Source organism: Octopus sinensis, linkage group LG10 (genome assembly GCF_006345805.1).
Source record: "Octopus sinensis linkage group LG10, ASM634580v1, whole genome shotgun sequence".
NCBI lineage: Eukaryota > Metazoa > Mollusca > Cephalopoda > Octopoda > Octopodidae > Octopus > Octopus sinensis.
In genome coordinates this window covers 71,059,649-71,086,522 of record NC_043006.1, presented here as the reverse complement: position 1 = coordinate 71,086,522, position 26,874 = coordinate 71,059,649, and the positions used below count along the sequence as shown (strand labels likewise).

Genomic DNA, 26,874 nt, shown 5'->3' with positions numbered 1-26,874 from the left:
CTACTTTTCTAAACATGAAACCAAGGGCAACTTTAAATCACAAATAAATTCTATCCACCAATGCAGTATTAAGCACTTGTTTTTATCAGACATTTACATGTTTGTGTGTCCCACCATTGCTCGACACTGTTGCTTTGTTTGCATCCCTGTAATTTAGGTTTTATTGAGTTCAATTTGTTTGACTAAACCCTTCACTACCGTTCCCTAGCATGGCCACAGTCCAGTGACAAACAAATAAAAAAAGGAATTCCATTAACTTCTCACTGAATTCATATTCTTTTACTTAAAATTTTAGTTTAACATTTTGGCAAATGCAATGCTTATTTATTCATATTGCTTTGAATTAATCATGAATTGTCTTGAAGCATCAAAACTATGATCATGTGACAGTTTTATTTTTAGAATGATATTGTAGTGTAAGTGCCCTCATCACATACTTTTTCATACTACCAATAACACAGCACCCATTAACTTTATTTTCTGGCATACAAACAGAATTTTTCAAACCAACAAAGGCAGGTTGAATTATACACCAAGATGACTTTAGACAACCAAATCTTCCATGTGAAATGCAGCAGTATTTGGAAGTGAAAATGTTTGAATGTTTACACTATATACACCAACTTGTATGCCCAAAAATGATACTTCTGCACACTTCCAAAGCCAGATACCCTTTTACTTTCATCTACATATTTATTCCAACCTCCATCAACTCCCTCATCCCATAGGAAGTTTCCCCATCCCTTCGTTTCTAAACAAAAACCTTCCCACTTTGTTTCTTTCTTCTGATGAGGGACACACTAAATGTTAAGACATTTTCTTCACTTCTCATTAAAGTGTTAAGCTAATTCCATATTTGCCTGCATTGTCCTCTAGATTTATACTACATACATATTTTAACAAATTTTTAAGCTGTCATGTTTCATATATATATCGTCATCGTTTAACATCCACTTTCCATGCTAGCACTGGTGAACCAGATGGCTGCACCAGGCTCCACTGTTGATCTGGCAGAGTTTCTACAGCTGGATGCCCTTCCTAACGCCAACAACTCCGAGTGTAGTGGGTCCTTTTACGTGCCACCAGCATGGGGGGCAGTCAGGTGGTACGGGCAACAACCTCGCTTGAATGTTTTTTCACGTGCCAGTAACACGACACTGGTAATGATCACGCTCAAATGGTGCCTTTTACATGCCACCAGCATGGAAATTTTTTTTTTATACTGAATTTCATGCTATTATTTCAAAATACAGTATATATTTTAAACACACATATCACATCTCATGTTGGCTCCACGGAGGTGAGCAACAAAGTGAAGTATGATCTTCAAATGTTGGGCTTCAGGCAAGAAATGACAAGTGACCAAGACCCTTGGCAATATGCTGTGCTTGAAAGGCGGCGAACTGTCAGAAATTTGTTTTGAGTTCAAATTTCACTGAGGTCAACTTTGCCTTTCATCCTTTCAGTAAAGTTGTGTAATCAACTGTCCCCCCCCTCCCCAAAAATTTCGGGCCTTGTACCCAGTAGAAAAGAATATTCTATGCTTGAGAAGACACGTCGAGTGAAATCATAGTTGTGGCCATTGCTGGTGTTATGTAAATGGCACCCACCCGTGACAGTGGAACATAAAAGACACCCATTACACTCTCGGAATGGATGGTGTCAGGAAGGGCATCCACCCATAGAAATCATACCAAACCAGACTGGAATCTGGTGCAGTTCTCTGGCTAACTAGTTCCAAACTGTCTAACCCATGCTAGCATCGAGAGCAGATGATGTTAAATGATTATGATTGACAAATCAGATGTTACACATCACTAGTCACGATGCACTTTGCATCATTTTAGCTATACAAACGATGTCACCCTGCTGGTTAGGGGACCAGGCCAACATTTCCTCTGACTGGAAGGCTAGTCCTTGGCAGGGCTACCTATTCACAGCTGAGTGGACTTGGTGTAAAGGTGAAATGAAGTGTTTTGTTCATTGCACAACTGGTCTGGGAATTGAACCCATAATCTCATGATCATGAGTGTATTGCACCTAACCACTAAGCCACACACCTTCACATATATAAACAATACTTGTACACCCATCGTCATACGAATACTGGTACATATACACACATGCAGTTATACATACGTGTGTATTTATACCTCAACATATACACACACATGCCCACAAAGTAAGGTCTCCCTTTGCACATTGCCTTTTCCATTTCAATACTACCAATCTCACTGGGTTAAATCGCTGCACCTACCATAGGAACCTTTTCTAATGCAGCCCCTATCTCATATATTCACACCAGAATTCCATCTATTACCATCTATTTACATTGTCAAAACTCCCCACAAACTTAATATATTTACAAAGCACCTCCAACATAGCAGAGTTGGCCACGAGTCATCCATCTTAACCTTTCTACACTACTCAAAACATGTTTTCATTTAAACCCTGAATCCATATGCTTCAAAGTGAATAGCTTATCTTCTCTCTCCAGATATACTCTTTGGTCTAAATTCATGACCTCTTTTTCTAACTTGCTCTTACTCTTCTAATTCCTCCAAAATTACTTATTTCCATGCAGTCCCACCTCTTTTCACATCTACTAGCACTTGTACAAACGCCCTTCACACATTCCTCTACATTTCAGCACACTTCTTTGGAACAACAGCTTTGAATCCCTTCTTCCACTTGTTGCCTCTATTTGACCACTACTCTAGTTTGCCAATACCCACATGCAACTCCTCCTCACCTCTACCCAGGGAAAAGACATTGTCCTCCTCCACATGCATTAACCCTGGCTTTTCACTTATTTTTCTGAAGCTTTTACCACTTCTTTAACACCCTCTGAGTATTCTACCAAACTATTTGAATTGTTTACCTTTGTTATACACTTTTCATGAAATTAAAACACTTTCCTCAGTTTTAAAATGTTTTCATATCCCTACATACTTTTATCATATACATTTTCACACACATCAATAACCCCTTCCACTTGCCATCAAGTTTCAATACCTTCATTTCCACAAACTCGCTCCAACCTTTCTCACATAAATGCTTTCACACCACCCTACTTAATTATCCACTTCAATACTAACTAACACACACACACACATCAAACCCACCCACCCATCCTTTATATCCAATTCCAGGCACTTATGCCTTCCTTGCTTTCTAAGTCTTTGCCCCTTTTTTTCTGTCCACAATGTCTCCCTTTTTCTTATGATGAAGGACAAACACCCAAAACATTATGCATTAAGCTAACTCACTTGTCAAACATTCTTCATTGTTCTTTTTGTTTATTGTATTTACACGTTATACACACACACACACACACACACACACGTGTTTATGCACATGCATATCTTCGTTTTGATGCTGCCCCATAGTTGTAGTTGAGCATCATACACGCAGTGTTGTTCATTTCCCATCTTCTGTAAAATACTGTCTGGCCATGGGAAAATATCTTGCTTGGAAACAGGTGAAAGTTGGTGACAGGAAGACCATTCAGCTGTAGAAAATCAGCCTACATACACACACATGTATATAAACACAAACTCTGAGACAGTGGTTCAAATAAGGGAAATGAACAATTGACTGACAGGAAAAATGGCACAAAGACATAAGGAGGAATAGACACAATGACAATAAGAGAGAAATAGCTATAAACATACAAGTGTGTGTGTGTGTGTGTGGTGTGTGTGTGTGTGTGTGTGTGTGTGTGTGTGTGTGTGTGTGTGTGTGTGTGTGTGTGTGTGTGTGTGTGTGTATATATATATATATACACACACACACAAGTGTATATATATGTATATACACACAAGTGTATATATACATATACATACAAGTGTATATATATACATATAAATGTGTGTATGTGCATATATATATACATATACATAAGTGTTAGTATCTGCACATATATATATATATTTGCTATTTTCCAAAAGCCTTCCAAAACATTGTTTTTTTAGGGGGGGGGGGGTCCCGAAAAAATAGTTTCACCATTCCATAGCAAAACTGTTATACTACACTTGGAGAATTTTGGGTTTCTTGGCATCTGAAGCAGCTGGAGTTACAATAGTTTGACCAAAAGAACTGGCTATTTGTAAGCAAAAGTAAATATTGAAAATAACACATTTGGCCAAATTTGGGAATTCAACAGCATAACATAATATCAACGACACACACACACACACACACTCAGATGACAGCAAGAAAGAAATGATGTATATATATTACACACTTATACATACACAAATTCAGACAGACACAGTGACAGATGGCCATAATGGCATTGTGTAAGAAAGAAACAAAGAGAGAAAGAGAGAGTGAAGGACATAATGAGAATTGTTGTTTGTTTTTTTTTTCCAACAGTCTTTTACTCGGTTTAAATTCTAACTAAAATATCAACAATAGTTTTATTAAAACATGTCATTGCTGTGATGTTGTTGCACCAATCTTGCATAACAACAACAAACATGCACTGAACACTTGCAACTCTTCATCACATTTGCATGCAAATACAAAGTGTGCACATTAATGCACTAGTACATAGATCCATAGATGCTTGGGTGCGTATAAATATATATACATGTTTACTCGAATGTATGCAAATGTGTGTGCATGCATGTATGCTTACATATGCACATGTAAGCACGTGTATTTATGTCGACAGAAATATGCCTATGCTTATATATTCATATGTAAGCACCTGTGTGCATGTATGTTTACAGATGTAGGTGAACACATGCATATGTACTCGTGTGGATGTTTACATATGTATGCATATGCTTACAGATGTTCATGTACTCATGAATATGCATGACTATACTCATGAATATGCATGAGTATATACATGCACTTGCATGTAGGCATATATGCATGTGTATGTGCATATGTATGCAAAAGTTTGTGCATGAAATGACCACTGGAGAAGTATGGCAATCTTTTAAAAGGTTTTTTTTTTCTGTCCAGCCTAAATAACAATAAAAAAAAGTAATAAAAAATTGAAGACTTCCTAAAACGAAGTTTTGGTTATTTATCCAAATTGGCCATCTTTTCTTGGACATTCTTGGCCAAATATTCCTTGTAAGAGAAAATGTCTTTGTCCCATTTTGTTATTGTCTGGTTCTGACAAACCCAAATTTCCTGGGCGACCTACAAATACAGAGAAACAATAAAACATAGAATTCAGTTAAATCAATGAAAAACTTGTTAAATTCACTGGGCAGGGTCCATCCCCCACCCACACCCCACCGCTGGACAGGGCCCATTCTCCACACTGACTACTGCGCAGGATTTTTCCAATCCACTACAAACAACCCATAGAAACAAATGTAGATATTGAAATAAGATCTGTCAGTCATGAATAAAAAATATATAAAACTGAGAAAGTGAAAGAGTGAATCTTAACATGAGAGGAGGAATGCATGAGTATTTGAGTGAATTTACACATGTTTGAATGTGTAAATGATTATATGTTTGCATGAATGAGTGACTATGATTGAGTGAGTAAACATGCTCAACTGAGTAAATGAATGTTATAGCAGAGAGGACTCCACCAGAGTCATACTAGGATCAAATGATGATGTTAAACCAAGCATTAGATTAAGCTACCATGTAAGGGCAGGCAGGCTCCACTCAGCAAACTTCCACGCTGTTCCTGTCTACCAAACTTTACTTTCAAGACTTTGGTCAACAAGTAACAGATCGTAGAGAACTGTACGAAGTGATAACATCCAAAACCAGATTTTTGTGATGTGAACTTTTTTTATCCATAGAGTCATATCAGCATTTATGTCCGAATGAGTAGATTTGAGAAAATACATATAGATGAATGAGCAACTGAGTGCAAGTGCTTTTGAATGAGTGAGTATGTGTATTATAGAGCAGTGACTTACCTGAGAAATGAGTCTGAAATCGTGACTCACAAGAACCATTCCGCCGTCAAAGTCATTAATGGCTTCTGCGAGGGCATCAATAGTTTCAATATCTAAATGATTGGTAGGTTCGTCTAACAGGAGCATATGAGGACTTTGCCAAGCCAACCAGGAGAAGATAACACGACATCTTTGACCATCAGAAAGATTCTTTATTGGACAAACCTTCAAACACAAACAGTAACACCATTTAACCCATGTAGCATTCAGATTCTTCTATCAAATGTATTATTACTTATTTACATTGTTTTGAATTAACTATGCATTATTTTGTAGTTTCAAGACATTGATATATTTAGAATGTCATTGCAGGATAGGTGTGAGAGGCTGGATATGGCCAGTTAGAACATAAAACATAAATTTGAGGGCTGGATACAACTGGTTTAACCCTTTAGCATTCAGATTACCCTGTCAAATGCAATGCCTATTTATTCATATTGTTTTTAATATATACCAATATATACTTACTAATTACAATCACCAACACCAAAGAAATGTCATGCATGTATAAATATTTCATGTAACTAGTACTGTTTCTCATAGCTCACCCAACACTACATACTAAATTAGTAACCATGTAAACTGAGCAAAACAATTTTAGAAAAAGTTAAAGTCAATACTAATATACTAAAATAAACACTCGTAACACCTCAATAACGTTGCCACGATTGAGAGTAAGGGGATGGCAATTATGTTGTTGGAGTTAGTTTATTACTGGTGTTATTTTATCAAACTTGGAGAAATGAAGAGCAATATTGATAAATTCAGGTAATACTACTGTCATTGTTATAAGTCTTTCAAGAGAAGTTAAAAAGTTAAGTAAAAACCACAAGACAGGAACATTTCAGATGGCCCACTGCACAATAATGTCAAACATTAGCCACATATGTGACCTCTGTTTCCTCTGACACCACATGTGACAAGGAGATTAGGCAGTATTCATCACTAATGAACCAGTCAAGTGATTTGTATGTAGAAGACAGTTGATCTATAAAGGTTCACAGAACAACTCACTTGATTTAGAGAAAATGAGTAGAATGTGGAAGGATAGAGAAGGAAGCAGGGAGAGTATAGAGGGAGGGGGAGAGAAAGGCAAGCAGAGTATGGAAGGAAAAGAGAGAAGCAAGAGTGGAGGGGAGTTTGGAAGGAAAAAAGAAAAGGAAAGAAGGCAAGAGAATATAAAGGTCAAAGATTGATTATGTCTAAAGAAGGTGAGAAAAGACACTGATCAGCAGTAGACTAAATTAAGGAACAAGAGGGGACACAAATGGTGGTGATGTGGTAAGAACGATGGACATACCTGTTGTTGGCCTGACAATCCATAACGACCAATTATTTTCCTCATTTCCTCCTTTTCACGAATGTCTGGGTAACACTTCATCATCCAATCCAAAGCGCTCATCTCAAGGTCTAATATTTCTCTTAGATGCTGAACAAACAAACAAAAAAAAAAAAGATTCCATAGAACAACTTTAACAAAATGAATAACTGATGGCTTGTCATGCTAGCTGACCAGCTAGGGAATATTACAGCCACACTGAAGGCAGTGAGTTGGCAGAATTATCAGTATCATCATCATTTAACATCTGTTTTCCATGCTGGCATGGATTGGAAAATTTGACAGGAACTGACCAGCTGAAGGCCTGTTCAGGCTCCTTGTCTATTCTGGCATGGTTTCTACAGCCAGATGCCCTTCCTAATGCCAACCACTTTACAGAGTATACTGGGTGCTTTTACACAGCACTGGCACAGGTGTTTTATACGTGGCACCAACACTTACGAGCCCACAAGATTAGGGGTGCTCAGCTGAAGAGGGATACAAGGGACAGGCCTGTATGCAGCATTTCATCAGTCTTTATGTTCTGAGTTGAAATTCCACCCAGCTCGACTTTGCCTTCTTCCTTTCGGGGTCAATAAGATGGGTACCAGTAGAACACTGCAACTGATGTGATCAGTTACCCACCAACCCTAAACAGCTGGCCTTGTGCCAAAATTTGAAAACAATGTTACAGCAAACCAATAAATCAACCAGCTTACTGACAACCATAGGACATGATTACTAATTCAAGACAAGGAAACCTTCATTTGTTTCTTTAACAAAACAGTTTTTTTAAGGTACAAAATGGCAGCTGACACGCCTTTCAACACCAACGGACATATTGGAGCAACTATCAAATGTGTTCTTATAGAGATATCATCAATAAAAAAAACCAACTACTAATTCTCAAACATACGAAAATAAACTGTTTGTTTACCTGGTGATAACGACCAATCTTTAAGTGGGAATGGCGCCGAATCAATCCCTCACTTGGTACAAGCTGGAGAAAAATGGAAAAGCAAATAAGAGTTATTTAGAAAGAGAGTTTACATGAACAAATTATACAAGACTGATATAGTTGGTTCATTCCTCCAATGGAACTGTTACTGCCACTTGGTGGCACAATTTATAAAACTCATTATTTTGTTATTCTGATAGATAGCATTATACCATATGTAAAGATCATCTTGAAATCTAACCTCAGCAACTACATTCAACTCCCTTGCACAGACCCAACTTCATTGATATATACGAGACTGCTCATAATATTACACAAGTATCCTGAGTAAATCTAACAATTTAAATATATATATTTGTAAAGGGAAAGTATGATAAACACAAGAGGCAGTTAATATCATTTGTACCCTACATGTTTCACCATTATGCATCCTCTGCAGTGGATGCTTCCATAATTCTTCAGGGGAACACTTTGTTGCATTGTTTTTACACAGGTCAAATGTTTAAAGTTGGACAGATGACAAGACTTTCTATATGTATGTTGAAAGGGAAATAAATACAGATCAAAGAGAGATAGAGAGAAAAAAACAAGAGCAATACTATAAGAAACCAACTTACCTCACCACATAACAGTTTTAACAACGTTGATTTCCCAGCTCCGTTCGGTCCGACCAAGGCAACTCTGGTGTCAAGATCAATACCAAAATCCAAATTTTTATAGATAAAAGGCTGCAAACAGACAAATTATGAGATACAGTTAGAAGTTCAAAGACAGGTGAGAACTAAATACAAAGCTACCGAAACAGATGTATATGGTAACAGAACATCTAATTTCTCACCGACTTACAGTTTCACTGTTGTTGCCCAGTGAAAATTTAGCCACTGATTAGATAAAAGGATTGTTTGAAGGTTATACACCCACAAGAGTCATCAAATTACATGGCTTACTACATGCACTGAACTAGCTTAAAAGGATTCAATTCCACAGCAATAAACCAATATCCCCTAACATTTATTAACACATGCCTTTTAGTTCTCACAAGTTATTTTGCAGTCAGTGATTTCAATATGAGAAATCAAATTTCATGTAACTTAAAAACCCAAATGACTAAAGTTTCTTTATTAAGTTTGCTTGTTGTTTATATAAAAATATGCAAGATGAAATGAAAGTCAGAGAGAAAGAGAATAAAAGATGGAGAATAACCCTTTGCACTTCTGGAAGTTACCCATAATTTTTGAATTGAAAATCCACACAGTCCAGAAAAATAATGAGAATACACACAGTAAATCCACCAAAGCTATACTTCGCAGGTAGAGAATAAAGAATGTGTGAAGGGACATAACTCACCTTATCTGGTGCATAGCGGAAGTAGACATGTTGCACCATGACAATAGGAGGTGGCAAAGTTCCACATGATGGAAAAAAGAATGTCAATGTCTGAAAGAAAAGAAAAGGTAGAAGGTTCAAATGTAAGACAAGTTAGAATTTCAGTATTTATAATACATCTTTCTCTCCTCCATGAAGTGGAGAGTGATGTCATTACATTTTCATCAAAAGACCATTCTAATTCTCCATTAACATTGGTAAAAGGCAACTGATCACACCAAACTGCTCTCAAACCAACAGTCACAATATTAAATCCAACTACAAACACATAAATAAGATTCAAGACGTTCCCCATTATCAATTTTTCCTCAAATGTAATTGTCCCAATTAAAGCTGAAAGATTTCCCAAGCCAGATCATTTTCCATTAACCCTTCTATTAAAAAATTAAGTTTCATAGCTATTCCAGTAATGATGTTAAATATCAACCAAAAACTAGAATTGGTATTTTCTGAAAGTTGCATTGTCTCAGTAAACTTGACATATCTCAACAGAAAACAGTTTCAAACATGAAATTCCTCAACAAAAGAGATCAGTATATAAAAAACTGCTTTCTGCAGTTAAGGTTTAATAAAATATTGAATGGATATATCTGCTTTCTGCATTAAAAGGGTTAATAGAACCAACCACAGCAGTCCTTAGATAAAAGGATTGTCTGAAAGTCCTACACCCACAGGACTCTTCAAATTACATGGCTTAATTTAAAATATTTTCTACAATTTGATAAAATTCCTTATTTTAGCAGGAAACTTTATAATTCCTTCATTTTTTCAAGTAAGTCCAATCACAGAATAATTTGAGGCTGTGCAAATTCTTTGTTTTTCCCTAAGAAATTTGAGGAAATGGAATAACAGTTTATGAGGTTGTAGAAAAAAGATAAGATACACAACACCCTTACAAACCAGTTTCTCTGAGCACACATTTCATCTCACAATTTTTATCATCAAATGAACTGAGAGTAATTCAAAGATTTCTGTAACAATGATAAAGCAAATAGAGATGCTCAGTCAAGTCACTCAATCAACTAGAAATAGCAGTCAAATCTCCATCTGAATACACATAACCATCTTTAAAAGAAGAAATACATTAGAGAAAGAAGTCCTGGGTATACAAAAGATAGGATGATCACTACTGGAACACAACTGAAAATCTGAAAATGAAAGGTTTGCTGGGTCAGGCAAGACCTGGGGCTACCAAAAGCAAAACCAAAAATAAAGGATCACAAAATGAAAAAAAAAAATTACAGGAAGGATCAGAAATGGGGTGGGTGAGGGGTTCTTGTGTCTCTTGCTAAATGGTAATAAAAGGAAACTTACTTTATCAGAAATTACTTTTTCTGTTAAGCCACTGTCCACCATCTTCTTCAACGTTTTTTCCTTGCTCTGAGCTTGCCGAGCTAACTTGGCACTGCCATGACCAAAACGAGCTATGTAGTTCTGAAATGAAGAAAGAAATAATAAGGAGAAGTTTAAAGTATGAAGGACATGATTTTTTATACAGTCACAATCTGAAGTTAGACCTGAATCATTATCAAATTGATCCTGCCGTATTACTATTTCTCATTACAATCATTTCAATGATGAAGAAACAAAAGTTGAAAATACTGTTAATCAGCATTACATTAACTTTTGTGAACTAATTATATTACAGTATGAGGAACAAATGAGAACTATTAACAAAAGCCCCTTAATTTCAGTCAGTGGTCTTCAACATGTACCCAACACTAAACCAGTAGCCAATATGTATTTCTAAAGGCGGGAAGCTGGCAGAATCATTAGCATGCCAGGTAAATAATTAACGGCATTTCATCAGTCTTTACATTCTGAGTTCAAATTCCACTGAGGTCAACTTAGCCTTTTATCCTTTTGGGAATGATAAAATAAAAGTCCATCAAGTACTGGAGTTGATGCAATTGACTTCCCCTCCCCTCAAAAACTGCTGGTCCTCTGCCAAATTTTGAAACCATTATTAGGGCAGGGAATTGTCAGAATCATTGGAGAGGCAGAAAAAATGCTTTGTGGTATTTGTTCTAATTTTCTAAGTTCAGAGTTCAAATCCCACAAAGTAAATTTACTCTTTCATTCTTCTGGGTTCAATATAGTACTAGCCATTTACTGGAGTAGGGTGCCTTTCATCCTTTTGGGGCTGATAAAATAAGCACCAGTCGAGCACTGAGATTGGTGTGATCAACTTAACCCCTCCCTGAGCTTGCAGACCTTGTGCAAAATTTGAAGCCAGTATAGGTACTTCTAACACCAGTCTTTAATGTTATGTACCCCCAACACCACAGCATACCTACAGGAGGACCCTCTTCAGTCATGACTGACCATGGGATTGCACCTAGAAAGTTCCCCTCTGAGGCACAAGTCCAGGCAAGGTTGTCTGTGGAAGACCAGCAGTCGCCCATGTATACCAGCCTCCCCTCTCTGCGCCAATGATGTTACCCAAGCGAAAGGCAATGGCTGATACAACTTGGCACCAGTGATATTGCAACTCATTTCTCCAGCTGAGTGAACTGGAGCAACATGAAATAAAGTGTCTTACTCAAGAACACAATGCACAGCCCAGTCTGGGAATCAAACTCACTACCTCATGATTGTGAGCCTGATGCTCTAACCAATGAGCCATGTGCCTTCACAGCAGTCCTCCACATGTATCCTAAACACTACTCTCCAATATATGTACAACACTAATACCAGTCTTCTAGATCTACTCACAACACCATCAGTCTTCTATACGTACCCCCATGCCAGTCTTCATCAACATGTACCCCAAACACCAATGCAGCAGTCTAGCATGAACAAAATTAAGAAGCTAATGTGACATACACACCTTCATATGAGCTATCTGGTCTTGTTCCCATTTATATTTCTTCATCTGGTTTTCTTCAACTTCATTCCTTGTCTGTATATAAGCATCAAAATTGCCCTGGAACATAGAAAACAGGGAGTTAGTTCAACTGGTGGAAGGAAGAAAAGCATCAACAGTTAAGATGAGCTGAATAGAAATAAAATCACAAGTTTGTTGTTGTTAGAGAAACCAAGTAAAACAAGGGATATGTTGAAAACAGAACATTTTAACCCTTTTGATACTAACCCACCTGAGACCATCCCAGGTTTTATGACAAACTTACTGCTTTAAAGTGGTCTGAATTATAGTCTTCTATAATTATGCTAATTTTTTCCAGACCCCAGCTTAATAATTAGAGTTATTTTACTAAATTCATTATTTTAAAATTTAATTTAAACAAAGACAGCATATGTTAGCAGGACTCAAGAGTTATACAAACATACATCTATTACAGATATAACACTGTTACATACAGTTGAATCCTTTATAACATGATAGATAAGATGCTATATATTTTGGACAATTAGTATGGCTTGTTATAATAGCAACATAATCCTTACTTCAGAGCAATCAAGTACACTCCAGAACGACGATGATGATGATATATAATCTACATATATATGAAACCTCTATTATGTATCAATAGTAATATTTATAATAAAAGACACTTTCGTAGATTTGAAATTTCTTCGACGTACATATCCAATGGGTGTAGAATCTAATGTTTAATAATAATTATGAACTTGTTGAAATCTTTTGAAAAATAATTTACTTGCTCTAAGGCATCATCTAACGTGTCTTCCATGCTGGCATGGGTTGGATGGTTTGACAGGAGCTGGTAAACCAGAGGACTGCACCAAACTCCACTCTACTTTGGCATGGTTTCTATGGCTGGATGCCCTTCCTAACACCAACTACTTTACAGAGTCTGCTTTCTGCTTTTTTTTTTCATTACACGGCACCAGCACTACTGAGGTCTGCTTTGGCATGGTTTATAGAGCTGGATGCTCTGTGGATTAATCCACCCAACAAAGTGTGTCCTAACTACTTCTGAACTATTGTATCTCCTCTTGTTGAGTCGTGGTCGTGGGGGGGGGGGGGGTAATAAATCCATAATGGCCCAATAAGTTGTTTATGTATTTACTCTTACAAGTGCCTGGAAAGTTTCATATTTGAGTAAAAATAAGAATCCAAGCAAAATAGGTTGGATCAAAATTAACTCAATTATCATTATTATATCCATATTAACACAACTCAGAATATAAAAAAGGAACACAACTGAAATTAGTTGTAATTAAGTCTCGGAATTAATTAAATTGTTCAAATTATTTCCCTTCACAACACACATCTGTAATTGAGAGAATTTGAAAGAGTTAATTCTGATTGGCTATCAATTCTTAATCAAAGCTGTCAACAGCCCATATGTAGAGAGAGAGAGTGTGTGTGTGTGTGTGTCTACACAGTAATCTGGCTTCAGTCCATCAGAGTGATCATAGTAAGCACCAACAGCAAGAGATGATGAGCAAAGTGTTTTAAAAAAAAAAAGGATGAAATGTGCAATATGAGATGATTGATAAAGAAATAGACAACAGTGAAGGAGGAGGAAGAAGAGGAGGCAAGAAAGGGGAAAAGATTAATGTTGAGAAAAAGACGATGGAGGGTGCAATATGAGGTGAATGATAAAGAAACAGAAAATAGTGAAGGAGAAAGAGGAAAGGCAAGAAAGGGGAAAAGATTGATGTTAAGTATGACAAGGAATGGGAAGGGACAAAGGAAGGAGAAACCTCCTGAAAAAGTCTTGGAGAAAATAATGAAAGATGCAAAAGAGAAAATGGAATTAAAAAAAAAAAACTCTGTTGGTCCATTTTTCCTTGTACCAATACAAGCTGTGTATTGGTGCATTGGAAAACAGGATACTTTGATGTCTACACTATCACCATGAAAGTAATGAGAGCCTTGAAATCATGTACTCTGTTTAGAAAAGAGATAGTGCATCTGTGTGCATGAATTCAACATGCTGTGGTGAAACATCAGACCTTTTACTTAAAACATCATCAGCCAGTCCTGTGGATTGAACCCTGCTCTCTTTAGATATTGCAGCCAGCTAAATTCAGCTGCAGCTTTGGAGTGAAAATTTCATGTATTTTGTCATTTAGGTCTCTCTCTCTCTAGATATATATGTGTGTGATATATATATATATATCATCATCATCATCATCGTTTAACGTCCGTTTTCCGCGCTAGCACGGGTTGGACGGTTTGACCGGGGTCTGGGGAGCAGGGACTGCCCCAGGCTCCAGTCTGATCTGGCAGTTTTTTCTACAGCTGGATGCCCTTCCTAACGCCAACCACTCCGCGAGTGTAGTGGGTGCTTTTTACGTGCCACCTGCACAGTAATCCCTTGACTACCACAGGTGTTATGTTCCAAACCCCGTGAAGTAGAAACAGTACTCTACTGTATAATTTTTATAATTTGTATATATTTTATTATAAATGCGAAACACGGTGGAATCAACGTAGGCTTAAATAATAAACTGCAATAGGTGAACCGTGATATGGCAAGGGATTACTGTGTGTGTGCTTGAAACATCAATTCTACTTCCATCTAAAACTTTCACTGAGCATTAATCTGATATTCACTGTGTTATGCCCAACTGACTTTTGCTTTTTCCTTGTACTTTTTGTTCATGGATTTGCCTGCCAGCCTGCCTACCTACATACCTATATGCATACATACAAACATGTATCACTTTGAACTAAGAAAAAAAGAATTTCTTAGTCAAACCAGAATAACTGTCTCCACCATGCCATAAAAACTTACCTACAATTGTTCACCATACTCCACACCCTTTCTACACAATTTTCCCTGTCAATCTTTCAACACACCTAATTCCCATTCACATTAATCCACCTACCAAAAACTATATAAGAGCCAAAGCAAACCAGTCTGATGATGGCAGAGAAGCCAAAACTTCAACATCCTCATCAACTTTTTATATATATATATATATAAAAAAAACTAACACATACAAAAATTTTTTTTGCTTCTTGCAGAGTTTGATGTAAGACACCTTTTAAACTTATCTTTAACTAATACTATTAATACGTAAATTAAACATTCTATGGAAGCTAAGCAACATCTACATGTTTTGGTCATAATTATGTGGAAATTAACTCGAAATATAAATTCTGAGGCTAGTTTTGCACCAGATGGCAAAGAATGTAAGTGGGAAGATGCTCTGAGTCATGTCTAACCCATACCTGTATGTAAAGATGGACTTTAAATGACAATATAATCATGTGAAATAATGTTCTAAAAGACTAATTCTACATAGAATTATATTTATTCTTTCTATGAATTCTTGTTGCTAAAACTGAACACCAAAAATAATCAACATCATTAGGTCTATACAAAACAGTTCCATGAGGTCCCCTGCTTTTAATAACCAACAATAGAGAGCTTGTGGTAGCAATAATAAGGAATTTCTGAAGAAAACAGTGAAGAGACTCACACCATAGTAAATCAGTTTGCGAAGATGCATGTGAATAATATTGGTACAAACACCATTGAGGAAATCCTGCGAGTGGGAAATTATGACCAATATTCTCTTGTAGCTGAAACAAACAAAATAATGGCAGATGTAAAGAACTTCATGTTTATATACAGAAATGGTTTGGAATTTAAGTAGTAAAGGAATTTATATTGATATAATAAATAACTCATATCCCCTTGCTCCAACTAATCCCAAACACCCTGTAAAACAGGTCATATACTCCTCTCACTAAACTAAAAGCAAAATGTAATGCAATTTAGTTAAAGCTCCCTCAATAGTTCCTGCGGTCATTTTAAAAACCTGTGTTTTCTGCTACTACTACATAAAAGTTCCATCACTGAGTCATCAAGCACTTTGTGGCATATTATCCCAATGACTTCATACCATTCCTCTTCACAAAGTGTATCAAGTTGCCACCAGTTCTAACTCAAATCCCCAAGGTCACAACAGTTACTTACTTGCGGAGTTCTTCCTCCAGCCAGACACAAGCATCCAAATCCAGATGATTCGTAGGCTCATCCAACATCAGCAAGGCTGGCTTGATGTATAAAGCTCTAGCAAGAGCAATTCTCATACGCCATCCTCCAGAGAAGTCCTTCACTTTTTTGCTTTGCATCTCTTTGGTGAAACCAAGACCATGTAAAATATAGCCAGCTCGAGCATCGGCTTTGTCAGCATCCATGTAGTCGAGTCGCTCATACACATCCAGTAGGCGGTCATGAGATTCTGAAATGAAAAAAAAAAAAGAGGATAGAGTTGAACTCAACTGACAGTTTTAGTAGAATGTGGTACAAGATCCTTGCTATTACTTCATTCATAGGCCACCTCCGACTCATTATTATTTCATCACCACCACATGGCAAGCTTGCAGAATCATTAGCATGCTAGATGAAATGCTTAGTGGTATTTTGCCCATCCCTATGTTCTGAGTTCAAATTCCGAGGTCGACTTTGCCTTTCATCCTTTCAGGGTTGATAAATTAAGTACCAGTGAAACACTGGGGTCGATGTAATCTACTCATCTCCTCTGCTAAAATTTCAAGACTTGTGCCTATGGTAAAAAGGATTTCAACACCACACTGCAGCTAAATAGCCTTATTGTCATGTTGATAGCTCTAGGCTCTTTAAACTTATTCTAGTGCTTGATCGGGTCTCTGATGAAATACACTGATTATACTTTTCATTTGAGTTCAAACTTGAGTAAAGTCTTGTACAAGAACCTTCAAGACTCAAGCAAAAACTTAACCATCAAGTTAAATATACCAAGATTATTTTAACCCTTTAGCAGTTAAACCAATCTTATCCACCCAATATATTCTACCGGTTTTATATTCAAACTGACCAGATCCATTCTTTCCCACCTACCCTACAATGTCATTCTAAAGATAATCACATCATTGAAGTCTCAAGGCTATGAGATAATGCACAATTTATACAAAACAATGAAAATAAATAAACAATACATTCAACAGAATATTCTGAATGCTAAAGAGTTAATAAACTTATTCCAGCTCTTTGTCATTTTGAAAAATGACCAAAATATTTCATAGTTAGAAATACACGAATGCAATCATGTAAAGTAATATCTGTGCCTGTTAGAAACCTGATAATCACAAGCAAGTTAACTTGTGTCGCAGCAGACAAAAATCAGAGTAAAAAGAAAAATCCCGACTTACCTAAGTCATCCGCAGCTGCCAAAGTTTCTGCTTCTTTCTCTAATCTCAGACGTTCTGTGTCAACCTCAATGACACACTGGAGAGCGGACTTGTCACTGGGCGGCATCTCGCGACACAACAGAAAGGTGTCGATGTGTTTGGGAATTGGAAACTCTCGCAGCTGGATAGCTGACAGCAAAGAGGTTTTACCTGAAGAAGAAAAAACAGGTGTTAACAAAATTAACGCTACACGATTACCAAACACACAGAAGAGACATCAAACAAGACATATTCCAAATATTTTATCATCAACATTTTAATGTCCACTTTCCTATGCTTGCATGGGTTGGACAAAGTTTATTGAGGTAGATTTTCCATGGCTGGATGCCCTTCCTGTTACCAACCCTCATACAGAAACAAGAGGCCGATAAATTTTCTATCTACTGGTGCACAACCATGTGTAGATGAAAATCGCAACCCATTTGTGAACCTTGATTATAACAGGTACATGGGTGGTGTAGATCAGCTGAACCAAATGATGAAGTTATCTGGTTGGTAGACAGGATAATAAATGGTGGCGATACCTGGTTTGGTATATAGTAAACATGAGCATTGTAAATGCATTTATATTATATACCAAATCAGGAGGGGCTCGCAAGTAGTGCAACCATCTGCAGTTCTGAGCAGATGTAGCAACACAGTTGAGGGCAGGTTATTCCAATATAAAAAAAAAATTTATTTTTTTAATTAAAAAAAAAATTTTTTAAAAAATCAATGGTCACAAAAGGCAGTGCCATGAATGCCTACAACAAAAACAAACTCCCAGTGGACAGCCAATTGAAACTTCTTTTCAATGTGCATTCTAAGTCTTCTTTACTCAATCTATCCTTCCTTTTTTTATAGCAGAACAGTGCAGTTTGAGATAGACTTAGCTGCTATTTGTAACTGGCCCAATGTTCTCCTTTGTCTTGATTTAGTTTGTCAGCCAATTAAGAAAAAGCATTAATGAATCAATGTCTTTCACTTGATTTGGAGATCAGTATGTAGAGTGGGATGTTTTACAAATTTCCATGATAGAAATAGTGTGAATATTGTATAAATATTTTTTCAAATTTACTTCGTTTTTACTTTTTATTTACCTGTAATTTTAATTTGCCTGCAAGATGAGTGACAAGTTTTGATTTAATTTCTTTGGAATTCTTTATTATACAAGTTCTTGTGTATTCATGTATGTATGTGAGTTTATTTCATTTAGTTGATGTACTTAATTTTCTATTTTTCTTCAAAAACAAATTCCTGTATTTCATTTTATTTTACCGTTACCTGTTTTTATCTGCATGAAATTCAACTGATAATCTAGTGATGTGAACAATTCTTTATTAAAATTTTGTTGCACATACAATTGAATATTAGTTGACTCATTTTCTATGGTGATGTTTAAACAAAATTTAAATATTTCTATATTTTGCTGAATTTACCTGTAATTAGAGTTGCTTTGAGACGAAAGTTATGCAACAGAATTAAGAACCCTTTCTTCAATTGTGTTCCAAATATCACATTAATATGTTAAGTAAAGAAGTTACAGTTGTTTAATGAAACTAGTCTAAACTTACGATTATTTAGAATTTAATTGAAACTCATAAGAGGCATATTTTGGTTAGAAATACAGTAACAAAAGGGTTAACCCTTTCATTACCAACCCGGCTGAAACCAGCTCTGGCTCTGAGTACTAATGTCTTGTTTTCATAAGTTTTGAGTTAAAATCTTCCACCAAAATCTTAGTCACAATTTATATTCCTAACACTAGATTCATGACAACTAAGTTATTTTACGAAATTCTTCGTTATATTTAAAGTAATTGAAAGAAACACAGAGCATCTCAACATAAATACAGTAACAAAAGGGTTAAACAATTACTCAAAAGTCATTCCAATGCCTATATCTGGTTTGAGAGTAGTAGTAATAGTTACATTATGTTGTTGAATGGTAACCATTTAACAAGCAAGGAAACCAAATCATTTAATAGTTTGCTGAAAGGTCAAAATGAAATAAAAAAATTTTTTAAATAAGCGGTGAAGACCTACCACAGCCATTTAAACCAATTATACCATAACGTCGACCAACATTGAGTTCAAGCTTTGTGTCACTCAGTAACTCTGCTCCATGGAATGTGATGGACAGATTGTCGATGTGAAGATCACGGCTGTCTGGATGGGAAGCAAGAACTCCAGTACAGGAGCGATGCTGAGAGATGAGTTCAAGCTCATCTAACTGCTTGGTAATGCCATCAACTGAAATAAGGAAAACATTTCAATAAAAACAAACGTATGCACCACCAGTGGAAGACAACACCAGCCATTCATTACATCCAAGCTAAGATTACACAACATAACAGTTAAAGTATGATTTAGAATAATATTCAGTTATCTCCCTTTACATTCAGAATGCAATTCTTATTAGTGTTGAGCTTTTCTCACGCTGGTCAATACAATTAGGTTTAAGCTAAATATTTTTTATGTTGAATTAACCAACTATCTGTACCCCCAAATCTCTCAAACAGTAGCCAGGAAACAAATGTTAGTAATTCTCATTATGTTCATCATAGTCAAGTGTTGGAGTCAGAAAAATATAAATATCGCTTCAAGGTTTCTGAGCACCGTGGGAATTCAATTCCTGTAAGGAAGAGCTCACCACTCTACCTCGGCCTTTTATGTCCTCATTCTCCAACCATCAACCGGAACAAAAATACTAGTGGCCGTTGCTGCCATGGAAACAAGAACAATGAGCTGATAACTACCATTCTACAGTGTAAATACCATCAGACATTTGTATTCAACCATATTATCTGCATAGAAAATAATATATTAATTTCTAACAAACTGTATAGAATGCCAGTCAATTAAATTAACCACCAATATCATCACTGATACTTTATTTTAATGATCCTGGAAACGTGATAGATACACCGAGAGGATTTGAACCCAGGAATGTTATGCAACAGTTATAATAGTGTATGAAGCAAAAGGAGAGAGAGAGAGCCAAAAAGTGAAAATATCAGGTAAGCTGCAGGTGAACTGATGAGGGGGCAACTGGGGATGAGGAGATAAACTGAACATGTTCATGTTCAGCTGATCAAAATTTCATGCCTCAGACTAGCGAGGGGCAGAGTTAAGAGTAGGTGTTGTGGGAGGATGAGTCCACGCAAACCCTGGAGAAAAACACAACAGACACTGAATTGTTTTGTTATTTACCTAATCGGCCTTAAGATCATAAATGAATACTACAAGGAATTTATTCAGTCCAGCACTCGACTGATAATAAACTATACTATGCAAATATCCATGGGGGTGACCATGATCTCTAGACTTGCACAAATTATGGTGAAATTTCCAAAGTGGTTGACCTTTATATCAATATTCAACCCAATAGGCTGTAACAAATCTAGTAGTCACCTCTATAACTACCCACCTCCTACGAAATACAACAAATAACCCAGTTATTGCCCTCATATCTACGTACCACTTATTAGATAAAATACCACTATATTGGTTACCCTTGCAACTAACCACCACCCAAATATTGACCCACAATTGAGTAAATCAGTGGTTCTCAATCAGGGTCCATGTGACCCTTAGGGGATCCAGATAAGATTTTGCCATTAAAATTTATGTGCAATAAACTGGTTATACACTTCTACTATGCATAAAATATTTCAACAACTTTTTATACAATTCTTAAATTCTACACATATAAATTTGACATGGGTGATTCTTTCTTGTCTTGGGATTCACGGTCAAACAGCTGGGTGGAATTGCGCAAAAAATTACACAGATGTGTAGAATGAACCGGTGGTGTTGCTGGGCCTTGTATTTTTTTCATAGCTCTCATGATTATCAAGATAATCTACTATAATAATACTCCTGTGTTTATGAATGAGAAAGGAAGGGGTGATAGATGAATAAGGAAGTGATGTCATATATATGTAATGTGTGTGTGTGTGTATATGTATGTGTATGTATATATATATATATATATATACACTCAGAGTGGTTGGCGTTAGGAAGGGCATCCAGCCGTAGAAACACTGCCAAATCTGACTGGGCCTGATGAAGCCTTCCGGCTTCACAGACCCCAGTTAAACCGTCCAACCCATGCTAGCATGGAAAACGGACGCTAAATGATGATGATATATATATATATATATATATAGTGGTTTTTGGCTTCATATATATATATATATATATATACACCTCCATTTTTACGTGAATCAATGGAGGTATGTTTGACCACTCAATGTGCAAGAAACAGCAACCAAGACACTTCAAATCACTCCCTACTATCTTTAAAAAAAAATGGATTTACAAGATAATGTAGATCTAAATGTGTTTGGGATTTCTCTGATAAGTTGATTAGATCAATGGTTAACCAACAGAACATGAGAGGGATAGTTTAAATACTTAAGGAACCTGCTTGGTTACAACTGTAACCATGTCAGACAACTAGTTATAACCAGAATTAAGAAATGGGAAGTAACTGTATAAATCCAGGGGGACGTAACTAAATAACGATGATGACCTCCAAAGAGGAAAAAAGAAAGGAATTTGTCAAGTTAAACCGTATATGCCCCTGGTTACGTTTACGCAATGCAAAACCTGCTCCGACTTATCTGGATATGAACTCGCTAGGAGGCATCTGACTGAGCATACGAAATGTTCAGTTGGTAGTCGATATCCATAGCTAACAGTTGCATACTGTCCTTGTCTTCCAGATTGTGAAAGCTTACCATAATGTTTAATCTAAATAGAATGAAATTTTTTATGGGCATATATATATGGGTTAAAAGAACCCGCTCTGCAGTCTCCTGACTTACGAGGAATAGCACTCAAAACACACCGATACGCGTTTTTAAAGAAAACTGACAGTAGATGATGTAGTCCTAGATACACTATGACTAGAAAATATGCTGGAGGATTACAGCTGGAAGACATTTGATCAGAAGTCTGCTGGGGATAAACAACTTGTCCACCTACTCACCTTATCAGATCATTTAATGTCCGTTTCCCATGTTGGCATGGGTTGGATGGTTTGGCAGGATCCAGTAAAACCAAGGATGCGTAGACCTCCAATATAAGCGTTGGCATGGTTTCTATGGCTGAATGCCCTTCCAAATGCCAACCACTTTATAATATGTACTAGGTGTTTTTTTTTTCATGTCACCAGCACCAGTGGGGTTGCCAAGTAACTTGCAAGACAGGAAAGAACAAGAATAGGGAGAAAAGAGAAAAGCCCTTGAGACTAAATGAGGAAGTGTTTGAGAGGGTAGAGAGATGGATTTTATACCAAGGACAAGCAGAGGTGTCTTGCTATAGAGAAAATGCATAGTTACCCTGCACTTATCTATGGGCGGGTGGAAGTATCTGGCAAAAAAGGTTTTGCAAGAGCAAAACTTTCTAGAAGCAAGAGCTGATACAGGAAAAGTTCTTAAGTCTATTTTTGGTCAACAACATCTTTAAAGCTATAGACAGCATCATACCATTGGACTTGTAATATAACAAAATGTATGCTATTCAGTTTCATATTAAAATACCCCCATTCTGATTATTAGATTTGTTTCATCATCTCAGTTCTACATTAATTATACAATAGATGTGAATCAAGGATTTATCTTAATTGTCTGATGACACCAACTGGGTTATTGTGTAAGCAATTTATTAAATAGAAAATGATTCATTCTAATTAAACCAGTAGGGAGAGGTCCAAACCAAATACATAGAGCAGTGTTCCTCAACCGGGGTTCCCTGGAACACTAGGGTTACATGAGAAAGAGTGAGATAAGCTAATGTTAATTTTATGATCATAATATCACTATACATGCACAACATATTATTGATTATTGTAATATAGACATCATCCTATCTAACCTATCATGTTATTGAAAAAATATACCAACCATATATATTTATCATGTGAACTAAGATGAAAAAAAATTTGAGAAAGATATGGTATATAATTTTTGGGGGCAGGGGTTCAAGATGTAATTTATTTTAAGGGTTACAAGAGTAAAAAAGGTTGAGAAACGATGACAGAGAAAAGGAGTTCCAAGTGAAAAGAGTACTCAATACTTGCTATGATCTAATTAAAACAGATTAGTAACTCAACCAGTTTTTAGCAAGAAACTTTTGTCAAAACAAGATTTCCATTTCGTCTAAATAAGAATTTCGCAAAACAGATTTCCTGGATATCAAGTTTTAGTCCGTTCCTCATCAAACACCCATTTTTTCCCTTCAGATTTCATCATCACCTGTCTAGCTCAGTAATGAGTGAAAAAGTATCATACAACAGCAGAAGATAACCATCAGAATCTACCATATTTATGGTAGACAAGTTAAATTTTCCAGACCAAAACTTACAAGCAGGATTTGAAAAGATAGTGTCAATGTTTGAAGGTTTACACTATATACTGCAGCTTGTATGTCAGAAAAAATATCTGCAAAACACCAAAACCAGTTCTTAGTTCTATGAAGAAGTTTACCACAAGACACTCCAAAACACTACACTCAACATTATTCTCAGGAATCTCTGGTATCAGAAAGTCTGCCTAGATTACAAAACTAATTTTTATGTCTTCATTGCCTCTTTTAATTATATTTCTGAACATACAGCCTACCTTTACAACCTGTGTCCCCACACCATATACACCCTCCAGTTTTGCCAATTCCTAATTAACACCACTCCTAAACGTCTGCTACACAGTAAGAACAAACAATTTCTATTTTCACACTTGAACCAATACAAGCCGTTCTTACCAGCTTTGTTGACAGTCTCTTTCGATGGACCATTCTGAGTCTTCTTTTTATTGCTAGACTTATTGGCCGCTGCCTTCTTTTGTGCATCTCGTCTCTTTTTGGCATCTGAAGGCATCACAAAATTTATTCCTGTTCAAAAAAGAAAAAAAAAATGATTCATAAATAATTACAATAACTAAAAGAATAAAAGTATAAAAAAAAAAAGTGTCAACCAGTTAACTATTTTACTCCAAAAACTGTCTCCTGAACCATCTAACCACTAAGATTTACCATCTTCCATCAACACCACCAACCATTAATAGAGATAAACAAAGAAGCCTCTGTAGTTACTCAACCTGCAAGTAACAGCAACTTGTAATTAGACCCTACTGTCTAGTAAAAAAAAAAAAGACACTAATTTGATCGGAGATACTGTCCCTAGATGTGATGGTCAACGCTGAAATGTGTGCTTGACCAAGCCTCACCTGAGGTTAGGCTACATATGTTCAAATGTTTCTTTGATACAGTGAATTGGCACACATTAAAATATAGGACAACAAATTGGTTTGCAGTATTTGTTCCAGCTCTACAAGTTCAAATCCTGCAAAAGTCACAATTAACTTTTACCCTACATGGGACAAGGTGGAGAGTGGGGGGACAACACCATAAAATAGCCATCCAGAGCAGTGGATAGCAGAAGTGTTAGAGCATCAGACAAAAGGTCTTGTATTGATTGCAGTTGAATGTGTTCTTAGTTCTTGAGTGATCGACAACAGTTATCAATCAGCTAAAGGCATTCATGGGCCAATACACTGTCCCTTGGATACCTTCAGTGAAATTTGCTCTGCTGCAAGCATTTGGGTGACACCTCATTTGAAAGATAACTTCCTCCTTTCATCCTACCAGTTTGAGATATTCTGAAAAATTAAAGAGTGAAAGCTGCTGCCCTTTTCTTCCTGACAAAAAAAAAATTCACTTGTTTCTATCCCACCTCTAATCACCAATCTACAAAGTTCCAGAAACCCAAATGCACCATTCTTATCAGGCTGTGAGAGACAGAGAGAGATTTGGTATTCACTGCTACCAATGCAAAAGAACACACAAATGCTTGCATCCAGTGAAGATATTCACAGCCCAGTCTATCGTTTCACATGTCTAAAAGGAAAACATTTTCTCCTCCGAGACCATCTCCACAGTGGGACTTTTAATGTCCAAATATACTTGAACACATTAAATATGACCTTATATGACGATATTTTATTTGACACTGCTTTGTACAGCTTTGTTTAATTCTAACTTGGCCAAGCTTAATGCACATCAGCCAACATAGCATACACTACACTGCACAGCGAGACTGAACCCAAGACCACATGGTTGTAAAGCAAGCTTCGTAACCACACAGCCACAATTATGTATATATACATACATCTATGTGAAGGCACATGGTCTAATGGTTAGGATGTTGCACTTAAAATTGTTTCATCATGATTTCCAATTCCTGGACCAAGCTACATGTGTTCTTGAGCAAAACACTGTTTCATGTTGCTCCAGTCCACTGAATTGTAAAGGGGTACCCTGGAACAGACTGGCTTTTTGATCAGGGGAAATGCTGGCCTGCTCACCTAGCCAGGAAGGTAACATCATTCAAAAGCTGAAACAATGCAAAACGAATTGGGACCCACGATGTATAACAACATCCAGTAGTCTGATCTATCACATGACATTTGTATATATACATGTGTATGTGTGCGTGTGTGTGTATATATATATATAAAACAAGTAGAGAATGGAGTTGTTGGTATCACATTTATTTCATGGTTTACAGCTGTTTCAACAACATATGAACAATGTCATATCAATAATATAATATTGATTACATAATAAAATACCCACAGTCATTTAGTCATACCCTGGTGAACAAATTAATAAGAGTACACATTAGATGAATTCACCAACAAAGGATTTGGCGGGAGGCACTTGTGTAATAAGAAAGGAGTTTCCACTGGAAATGCAAAAGAAGTGGTAAAAATGAGTTTTACACTAAAATTTAGAAATCTTAGCTGTATCCTCAGTTAATACTCCTACATATACTGGTTAACAGAGTAATTAAAAAGAAAAGGAGAGGTTTCCTTAGAGGAAGCCATGGCATATAAACTGTCATGAGAATTTATTACTTATATAGAAAGTCCAAGAATGGAGGTATTGGTATTACATATATTACATTTTATACTGTAATGCAGGAATAAATGTAATAGCAATACCTTCACTCTTGGACCTATATATATATATATATATATATATATTATATATATGTCATAATAGTTCCACAGACAGACGTGGGTATCTGCTCACTGATTCTGTCTGCATACAAAAGTATAAATTTAGCCTCAAGTACAAGTCCAAATGGGATAAAACCTGCACATCATTCA

The 26,874-nt window shown here is 36.4% G+C and overlaps 1 protein-coding gene across 2 annotated transcripts in view; it reads right to left on the bottom strand.

Moving 5' to 3' along the window:
- Window positions 1-4,327: 4,327 nt before the first annotated feature.
- The window catches only part of LOC115216389 (ATP-binding cassette sub-family F member 2), a 29,486-nt gene continuing 6,939 nt past the window's right edge, over window positions 4,328-26,874 (bottom strand). For both annotated transcript variants that reach the window (XM_029785684.2, XM_036506781.1), the window contains exons 3-15: window positions 24,467-24,595; window positions 19,745-19,951; window positions 17,682-17,870; window positions 16,465-16,732; window positions 15,965-16,067; window positions 12,435-12,530; window positions 10,919-11,038; window positions 9,566-9,655; window positions 8,836-8,946; window positions 8,198-8,260; window positions 7,243-7,371; window positions 5,904-6,107; window positions 4,328-5,160 (exon numbers count right to left, since the gene is read on the bottom strand). In XM_029785684.2, the coding sequence (XP_029641544.1) occupies window positions 5,038-5,160; window positions 5,904-6,107; window positions 7,243-7,371; window positions 8,198-8,260; window positions 8,836-8,946; window positions 9,566-9,655; window positions 10,919-11,038; window positions 12,435-12,530; window positions 15,965-16,067; window positions 16,465-16,732; window positions 17,682-17,870; window positions 19,745-19,951; window positions 24,467-24,581 (1,818 nt within the window). In that variant the 5' untranslated portion in view covers window positions 24,582-24,595 and the 3' untranslated portion in view covers window positions 4,328-5,037. The remainder of the gene's footprint in view (window positions 5,161-5,903; window positions 6,108-7,242; window positions 7,372-8,197; window positions 8,261-8,835; window positions 8,947-9,565; window positions 9,656-10,918; window positions 11,039-12,434; window positions 12,531-15,964; window positions 16,068-16,464; window positions 16,733-17,681; window positions 17,871-19,744; window positions 19,952-24,466; window positions 24,596-26,874) is intronic.